Below are 8,979 nucleotides of genomic sequence, written 5' to 3'. Positions count from 1 at the left end.
CTGTCCCGGATTGAACACCCAGCCAATCGCTGTTTCTGATTGGAAGCCCAGCCAATTACTATCCTCAATTTGAAGCCCAGCCAATCGCTGTCCTTGATTGGACACCCAGCTAACCGCTGTACCGGATTGGAGGCCAAGCCAATCCTTGCCCCGGATTGGAGACCAAGCGGGTCGCTGTCCTGGATTGCAGATGGAGCCAATCGCCGCCCTGGATTGGAGGCTGAGCCAATCGCCGCCCTGGACTGGAGGCCAAGCCATCGCTGTCTGGGATTGGAAACTGAGCCAGTCACTGTCCTGGATTGGAGATGGAGCCAGTCGCCACCCTGGATTGGAGGCCAAGCCAATCCCTGCCCTAGATTGGAGGCCGAGCCAATCCCTGCTCCGGATTGGACACTCACGGATCCCCTCATCCCGTGGTGCACGTGGGTCCCACCCCAGTCCTGGCTGTGAGTCCCCCCCAACTCAACAGAGGCCCCACCCTGGTGTGTCTGGTGTCTCTTGTCCTCCACAGTGTCCCTGCAGCAGGAGTTTATGTAGGGTGCAGCTTGCTAGCTGCCTGATGAGGTGGGACCCAGGAGCTCAGGGGCTGGAGCACAAGTGTGATGGGAGCAGCTGAGGGACCTGGGGGATTCAGCTGGAGAACAGGAGCTGAGGGGAGACCTTCTGATCTCTGAACTGCCTGGAAGGAGGTTGGAGCCATGGGGGCTCAGGCTCTGCTCCCCAGGAACAATCAGGGAGTGGAGCTGAGGCTGCAGGGAGGACAGTCAGAGCCCCAGAACGGCCCTGCTGGTGCCGGGGGCAGCAGCCCCGCCAGACCAGGCTCTGCTCCGGCCGCACTGTAGGCCCTGCCGGCGGCCTTTAACCCCGCACAAGAGCCTCTGCCGACACAGGCGGTGGCGCTTTAAGAGAGGGCGTGGCCTGCCGCTGAGCCTTCCCGCGCGCACGCCCTCGCGTTCCGCTGCGGTGTGGCACCGCGCGGCTGCCGTCGCTCTGGGGCTGGAGCTCCCCCTGGCGGCGCAGGCGGGTAGCGGGCGCGGTGGCCGAGTCGGTGCGGGTGCGGGCAGCGCATTGCGGGCAGGACCAGCAGCAGGGACAGCGGCAGCCCGGCTCCAGACCTGCCCGTGCCCTGCCCCGGTGCGGGCCGCGAGGAACGTCTGCCGCACCTCCTGCCTGCCTCGGTGGCTGTCGCTGTCTCGGAGAGCGCGGCACAGGCCCCGGTGCAGCAGCCCGGCCCCGGGAGCTCCGGGCCTTGGCGGTGGGAGAGCGGCTGCGTCCGCGCCCGGACACCGCCCGAGGGCTGCTCTGAACGTGCCCCTTCCCCCGGTCCCGAGCCCCGGCGCTGCGCGTTGGCCGCGGCCGGGTCCCGGCTGCTCCTGGCCGCACGGTTTCCCGGCGCTGCCGCCCGGGCTCAGCCCACCGGGCCCCGGGGGCCGCCCCGAGCACCGCCCGCCGCCGCGTTTCCGGGGCGGGCGAGGGGTTTCCTGCGCGGAGGCTGCGGCAGCGGCGGCCCAGGTTGTGCCCCCGGCCCGGCCCGGCCCGCCGCCGGGATGATCAACGCCATCCTGGTGTTCAACAACCACGGGAAGCCGCGGCTCGTCCGCTTCTACCAGCACCTGGTGCGGGGCGGGGCTGGTGGGGAGGGGGGAGCCCGGGCCCGGTCCCTCGGAGCGTCCCGTGGCCGGGTTAATCCCCGCGGCTGTGCCCTGGTGCTGGGGACCGGTGCTGCCAGCGCACGGTGTCCGTCGGGGCAGTGGGGACAGCAGCGGCCCTGGACCCACGGGTGCCTGCTCTTGCCCCCCGGTAGGCGGAGGAGGTCCAGCAGCAGATCATCCGAGAGACTTTCCACCTGGTGCTGAAGCGGGACGACCACATCTGCAACTTCCTGGAGTGCGGCAGGTAACTCCTGCCCTCCCACCGGCGTCTGTGTGGGGCTGTGCCCTTGACCCCCACGGGGCTGTCTCCTCGCCCCCCCGCAGCTCTTCATCTCTCCCTGTGTCTCCACAGCCTGTTTGGTGGCTCGGACTACAAGCTGATATACCGGCACTACGCCACGCTGTATTTCGTGTTCTGTGTGGACTCCTCGGAGAGTGAGCTGGGCATCCTGGACCTCATCCAGGTCGGTCTGTGCTGGGGTTCCTGCCCGGGGGCGGCCGCTGGCTCAGCCCTGCGCTGCTGGGGGGGCACCATCCCCCAAAGCGCAGTCCTTGCTGGGTGACCCGGCCCCACACCTTTGGGGTGCATGTTGTGTCTGTGGCATCTCTGTACTGGCTCTTCTGACAGTGGCTGAGGAGCGACTCGGGGCGGCGATGGGGAGTGGGAGCTGCCTGCGCGTTAGCCGATGCACAGCTCCTCCACCTGGAAGGAGCAGGGGAAGTCAATCTGAATTAATGTCTTTAAAAAACAGAATTACAGAGTCATTTAGGTTGGAAAATACCCTTAAGATTACCGAGTATAACTGTTAATCATGGAACCGCAGAATACGAGATGGGAAGGGGCTTCATCTGGTCCAGCCTTCCTTGGCACAAACCTGGTCTAGGCCAAGCTGGCCCAGCCCCCTGCCCAGCTGAGTCCTAAAGTGTCTCATGTTGGAGAACCCACAGCTTCCCTGGGGAGATTATTCCAATGGGTGATTGTTCTTGTTGTGAACAATTTTGCTTTTGTGTCCAGTTGGAGCCTCCCCAGCAGTAACTTGTACCATCACCCCTCATCTTTTCCACGTGACTCCTTGTACAAAGGGAGTCTCCAGCTTCTTTGTAGCCACCCTTGAAATACCGAACATGATGCTGAGGTCTGCTGTCTCAAGGCTGAACAAGCCCAGGTCTCTCAGCCTTTCCTCACATTGCAGCTGCCCCATCATTGGATCATCTCTGTGGCCCTTCCCTGTCCCCTCTTCAGCCCATCCACATCTGTTTTGCACAGCAGGGACCAAAACTGAGCACAAAATTCCAGCTGTGGCCTGACAAGCACTGAGCAGAGTGGGATAATGCCCTTTCTCTGTGGATGCCCTTGCTGCTGCAGCCCAGTTTCCCCTTGACTTTTCCCACAGCAGCAGCACCCTGGTTGCTCGTGGAGCTGCTTGTCCCCCAAGTCCCTTCCCCAGAGCTGTCCAGATCCCAGCCTATGCTGCACTCCTGGGTTGTGTTTTCCCAGGTGCAGGACCTTACATGTGTTCTTGCTGAACTTCACAAGATTCTTGTCACCCGCTCTTCCAGTCTGTCTGGTCCTTCCTGCAGGTGGCTGTTCTGGTGGGGTGTCTGTCCCTTCTGATGTGCCCACCTCCCTGCTCAGTTTGGTGTCTTCTGCAAACAAAGTGTTAACCTAGCACTGCCAAGGCCACCACTAAACTGTGTCCTTAAGAGCCTTATCTCTGCATCTGTTGAACCCCTCCAGGGATGGTGACTCCACCACTGCCCTGGGCAGCCTGTTCCAATGCACCACAGCCCTTTGGGGAAGAAATTTTTCCCCAGATCCAACCTCAGCCTCCCCTGGCGTAACTTGAGGCTGTTTCCTTACATCCTGGCGTTTGTTCCTGGGGAGCAGAGCCCGACCCCCCCGGCTCCAAGCTCCTTTCAGGCAGTTCAGAGATCAGAAGGTCTCCCCTCAGCTCCTGTTCTCCAGCTGAACCCCCAGGTCCCTCAGCCGCTCCCATCACACTTGTGCTCCAGCCCCTTCCCCAGCTCCATTCCCTTCTCTCGACTCACCCCAGCACCTCAAGGGCTTTCTTGGTGTGAAGGGCCCAAAACTACAAGTGCATTTTAAAAACTGTGTTCTAAAAAATTGTGTTCAAAAACTGTGGATTTGTAATGGGACCTTTGGTAAATCCAGCTGACAGCCAGTGTTCAAGAAGAGACCAGACAACACCCTCAGACACATAGTGTAAATTTTGGGGTTGTCACATGCAGGGAAAGGAGTTGGACTTGATCATCCTTGTGGCTTCATTCCAACTCAGGACATTCTGTGAGTGTCAGCAGAGAGCTGGCAGGAGCCGCTTGCCCTGCTCAGTCACCTGCTCTGTGCTCACACCATTCCTGAAGCTTGGCCCCTTTCAGGCTGTTTGGTCAGCCCTGCCCAAGACATGGTGACCAGCCATTGTTCCCGCATTGCAGTGGATCAGGACACTCACACCTGGGATTTCCCCCAGAAACGTTTGGGTGCCCTGGGGCTGCCTGTGTGTGCCCTGAGAACATCCCTGCCTGGAGGGAGCTGGGGTTGCGGAGCAGGTTTTGTCCCCTCTGGAGTCACAGCCCAGGTCACAGTGGGTGGTTGAGGCTGCAGGTTTCTGTGCCTGTGGGGCTGTGTGGGAGGCATCTCACCGTGGTCTCCTGCACTGACCTTCCCTCCTGCACCCCAGGTGTTTGTGGAGACGCTGGACAAGTGTTTTGAGAATGTCTGCGAGCTGGACCTCATCTTCCACATGGACAAGGTGGGTTGTGGGCTCTGTGTGCTGCTCGGGCCAGCACCACTGTCCCCTGCACTCTGCCCTCCACAGCCTGTGCTCCTCCAGCTCAGGAGCTTTTCAGAGGGGCGGTTGGTGTGTTCAGGATCACTTTTTGTGGAGAGGATGGAATCCTGGGTGGGGAAGTTGTCAGCGTGGGGTCTTCTCAAGCTGCTCAGTCCTGTCCCCAGGAGGTGCGATGCTGGGCTCTGCGACGTCCCTCCATGGGGACTCTGACTCTGGCACCCACTGCTCACCCTGCTGCTGCGGGGTCTGCTCTCAGCCACGGCATAGTGATGGGGTGGGCTGGTGGCTGCCCCCAATGCTGGGTGACCGTGCGGCTGAGTGACAGGGATCCATGCTGGGGCGCTCCAGCTGGTGCGGTGGAGCTGGGTGGGCTGCCGTGCCGCACCAGGCGTTTGCCTCTCTGCCCTGGGACCTCTTGGGAGTCCTGGGGACGTTTCACTAGAGCTGCAGGAAAAAAGAGAAACAATGGCAGTGTTTGGAACACAAATTGTTTAGTAAACTACAGTTTGAGCCACAGCCTTTAATGCTTCCTCTTTAGCTGGACAGAGTTTCTGGGTGGAAATTTCTCTTTGATCATCTCCTAGATGATAGCCAGGACTGAGCTTGGAGAGAGACTCAGCTGACTTGTGTGGCTTAAGTGCTGGACTTGTGTTGCTGTTGATAAGGGGTTTTTTGCTTTGTTGAAGACAAAGCATGCCAACAAAAAGAGGAGTGGGAAAAAATAAGGTTGCAAAATGTCCCCTTGTGGTTGGCAGTTCCAACTTAGGAACTCTGGCAGAGAAATGCAGTTAGCAAATCTTCTTAGAAGGCGTTCTGGATCAGCTGGATGTACCAGCAACCACTTAAGTAACAATTTGATTTCATAATTTGCCTGGTGGTGAACTTTCAGAAACGTTACAACTGATTATCTCATCAACAAAGCATTCTTATCAAGGTGGGTAAAAGGAGAGGCAGGAGGAAGTCGAAGGAAGAAGAACCTGTGGGGAGCGCAGTGGCAGCCGCTCAGGTCACATCTGGGCCAGGACATGCTCTCAGTTACTGGTTCTGTGGTGTGACTGTGATCCCTGCAGCCCCCGGGGAAGGGGAGATCCCCCTGTTGCTGGTGGGTTTGCCAGCAGCAGCGGGGTCGCCCCGGCTCTGAGCTCTCCTGCCAGTTGAGGGGTTCAGTGGGCTGGGAGCCGGGAGGGGTTCTGGCCGGGGAGCCCCTGGGCTCGGGTACCCCGAGGCTCTCTGGTAGGTTTGCTTCCCATCCTGCGCTCCTGCTGCTTCCCGTCCTTGACTTCAGTCCTTGGCCACTATCAGCTGGTCCTTCCCTCTCTCTTTCCGTGTTTGCCATGTATTTATTCCCCAGATGTGCTCATGTTGGGTGCCGGTGCTCCCACGAGCTGGGCTGTGTTGTGGGGCGTGCTGCAACCCCCAGGATGTCCTGCTGTCCCTGCGGTGTCCTGCTGTCCCTGCTCTGTCCCCTTGCTGCCAGGGCAGGGCTGTCTGCGCCACAATGCCCCCGTGGGGCTCTGCCCCAGGACTCAGCTGTGCCGCGGGCCGAGCTGGGCACGGTGCTGCCCCTGCACTGGCACAGCGACTGCAGTGCCGGGGACCTCCCGATGAGAACAGGAGGAACGAGGCCAAGGTCAGCGGGAGGTGGGAATTTGCCAAGCGGAGACTCTGGCTGTGAACACCCTGACCCCAGTGGGCTCTGGCTGGGATTTGGGTGCAGCCTTGTCTGGGTCCTGGGATTTTCTGTTCTTGCCTTAAGATGCACCTTGTGCTCGTGTGCAGCACAGAGTCTGTGAAGTCAGAGCTGCTGCGGGTTTCGGGTCGCTGCGGGTTTCGGGTCCCTGGTCCTGCCGCGAGCAGCTGGATGGGGCTGTTGAGTCTGCGGTTCTCAGGCACCAGTGACACCAGTGCTGTCGGGCTGTCAGCTGTGGAAGAGCTGCAGGGATCCCTCTTTCACAAGGGGCGGCTGGAGCCAGGAGGGCTGAGAGGAGGCTCTTGCAGCCCCTGCTCGTGCCTCGTATCTCAGAGAACGTGAGTTCTGCTGGGCAGCTGCAAGGTCCTGGAGAGGACATCGTTCATTCGGGAAGTGCTGTGTTTCTTTTTGCAAAACAAAGCTTGCTTGGGATTTCTGCCCTCTTGGTCTTGGTCCAACTTGGGCTGAAGCCAGATCTTGAAGGAAGAATGTTTCCTGCAGCCTAGATACTCCCCTGGTGTGGGAGCTGTGGCTGGTGTGGTGTCCAGGGCTGCGCTGCGGACAGCGGTGACAGCAGTTCCAGTGCTGCGGGGTCCCAGGACGGTGCTGCATCCCCATGTGGTGCTGGTCCTGCACACACTGCTGCTGTCAGAGCAGGATGGGACCAGGGAGCCCTGCGAGATGTCATGGTCACCCTACACACAAAGCTGGGTTTCCAGCACATTCTCTGGCGTGCTTTATTTTTCACAGCATTGCCCTGGCAGCGTTTCCCACAGCGTTTACAAGTTCAACGTGCCCTCATGAGGCCATAAAACAATATAATAACTTAACCATCTTCTAGTAACAACCTGTTTCACAGAAGTAACCAGAAACCCATAAACGCATTATCTGTGCAGGGTGGTTGCTGGGAGCTGCTGACGCGGCAGGAGCTGGTGCTGGGCGGCAGGGCCGGGGGTGCTGCACAGCCTGGCACAGGGCTGCCCGTGTTTTACTGCTTTGCAAATCATGACTGGCCCTTCCCATGCCACTCTGGGGGTGTCGCTTCCCCCGGCTGGGGCTGCAGGAGGGAGCAGCTCGCTGCGCCGTGTCAGCCCCAGGCCCCAGCAGACTCTCAGCAGTTTGGCGCTTCTTGTGTGTGTGTCGCAGTCTCGTCTTTCCTGAGAGAAAGTGAAGAAGTTGGGCTGAGTGGAGGTGTCGAGATGGCCCGGCCAGGCTGGGCCAGCACTGTGTGTGACCTGGGCTCTCCGGGGGCTGCACGGTGGCTCCGGCAGGTGACGTTTGCCCTGGCCCCACTGGCTGGTGTCCTCTAGAGCAGAGGTACAAGCAGTAACTGGGGCTGCTGGATCCCCGCACTGAGGACTGTGGCCCCCTGCTGCCAGGGCTGGTGGGCCGAGGCGGAGATGGGGTTGGATTTTGGGTCTTTTGGGGAAATTCCAGCCCCGAAGCGGTTCCCCAGCTCCTGCGCGGTGAACGGGGCTGGGTTCATGGGTTCACCGCTCCTGTTCCCTAGCAGGTCCACCACATCCTGCAGGAGGTGGTGATTGGCGGGATGGTGCTGGAGACCAACATGAACGAGATCGTGGCGCAAGTGGAAGCGCAGAGCAAGCTGGAGAAGGCGGAGGTGAGTGGCAATACCCCAGCTGTCCCCGCAGAGGCCTGGGTTCTCTGGGGTGTCATGTACGGGGTGTCCCCAGTCTCTGCCTGAGTCCTTGGGGAGGGGGCTGGGGATGTTTTGGGAGCATAGGGAGCAGCCTGAGCATGGAAATAGCTGTTCCATCAAGGTTAATAACCCGAAGCAGGGAAAGGTTTATTGCCCCTGTTTGTGCTGCTGTGAAGATGCAGCAGGGACACATCACGGTGTCCCCGATGCTCCCTGTCCTGCTATTGATAGGCCGGGTCCATCAGCGAGCTGGGAGGGGTGTGGGAGCTGCTCCCCTGAGCTGTGCGGGGGAACACAGCCAGGGGCTCGGGGGGCAGAGCAGCCCGGGGCAGGCTCGGTTCAGGGGTGCTCCTGTGGCAAAGTGTGGAGCTGAGCTGGGAGCAGGGATGCTGTGGGGTGGGGGACTGGGGTCTCTGGTCACTGTCCCTCCTGTTGGCAGGGAGGCCTCTCAGCTGCTCCTTCCCGTGCCGTGTCGGCTGTGAAGAACATCAACCTGCCTGAGATCCCCCGCAACATCAACATCGGAGACATCAACATCAAAGTGCCCAACCTGTCGCAGTTCATGTGAACGTCCTTCAGTGGGGGCTGCCCTCGCCTGCTGACCATGGCCGGGGCTGGCTGGGGACAGGCGCTGGGCTCTGTGGGGCTACCCCACCAGGCCTTTGTCCCTGTGGCACACGGTGGGTCTGGGGTTCCTGCGGGGGACGGGCTGGCTGCAGCAGTGGGAAGGGCAACGGGGCTCAGCGGGAGCGCGGTGCTGCTGCCTGCCTAGCCATCCCCTTGGGCCTGGGCTCTGTTCTGGTGGCCTTTTGTCCCCCCCCCCCCCCCCGGGTGCACAGCCTCTCCCCTTGCTGTGGGAGGAAGAGCCAGGTCCTGCCTCTCCCAGCACTTCTTGGAATGTGGAAATGCACCTGTAGCTGGTGGCTCTCGGTGGAGCAGTGGCTTGTCCACTCCTCAGCCTCCCGGGGCTGGGCTGTCCCGTGCCCTGCGTCCCTGCGCCTGCCCCGGCTCTGACACCCCAGGCTGGGGGGAGGACCCACAGGGCTGGGGCTGCTCGTGCGAGCTGCTGCGAGCTCAGAGCCAGGCAGGGACCAGGCTGGTGGGTCCCTGTGTCCTAATAAACCATGGTCTGAACTTGAGTCTGCTGTGGGTGCTGCTGACCCGGCC

General features: G+C 60.7%; 1 protein-coding gene across 2 annotated transcripts; it reads left to right on the top strand.

Annotated features, from left to right (window-relative positions):
* Positions 1–1,006: 1,006 nt before the first annotated feature.
* Positions 1,007–8,951, top strand: AP3S2 (adaptor related protein complex 3 subunit sigma 2). 2 transcript variants are annotated; one of them, XM_065076945.1, is made up of 6 exons: positions 1,007–1,616; positions 1,805–1,896; positions 2,005–2,116; positions 4,352–4,423; positions 7,663–7,773; positions 8,252–8,951. In XM_065076945.1, the coding sequence occupies exons 1-6, from the start codon at positions 1,548–1,550 to the stop codon at positions 8,378–8,380; spliced, it is 585 nt and encodes a 194-aa protein (XP_064933017.1). In that variant the 5' UTR covers positions 1,007–1,547; the 3' UTR covers positions 8,381–8,951. The 2 variants fall into 2 exon arrangements, with proteins under 2 accessions (XP_064933017.1, XP_064933018.1); XM_065076946.1 differs by having other exon boundaries at positions 1,011–1,616; positions 7,666–7,773.
* The last annotated feature ends 28 nt before the right edge of the window (positions 8,952–8,979 follow it).

This window comes from Columba livia, chromosome 11 (assembly GCF_036013475.1).
Source record: "Columba livia isolate bColLiv1 breed racing homer chromosome 11, bColLiv1.pat.W.v2, whole genome shotgun sequence".
Classification (NCBI taxonomy): domain Eukaryota; kingdom Metazoa; phylum Chordata; class Aves; order Columbiformes; family Columbidae; genus Columba; species Columba livia.
The sequence above is the reverse complement of the archived record's forward strand: the minus strand, read 5'-3'. Positions and strand labels throughout refer to the sequence as shown.

Excerpts from the sequence above, each read along its gene's own strand:
- AP3S2 (XM_065076945.1), top strand. The coding sequence starts at position 1,548 with ATGATCAACGCCATCCTGGTGTTCAACAACCACGGGAAGCCGCGGCTC. Across the intron at positions 1,617-1,804 it reads TCCGCTTCTACCAGCACCTG|GCGGAGGAGGTCCAGCAGCA; the intron begins GTGCGGGGCGGG and ends GCCCCCCGGTAG. Across the intron at positions 7,774-8,251 it reads GCAAGCTGGAGAAGGCGGAG|GGAGGCCTCTCAGCTGCTCC; the intron begins GTGAGTGGCAAT and ends TCCTGTTGGCAG.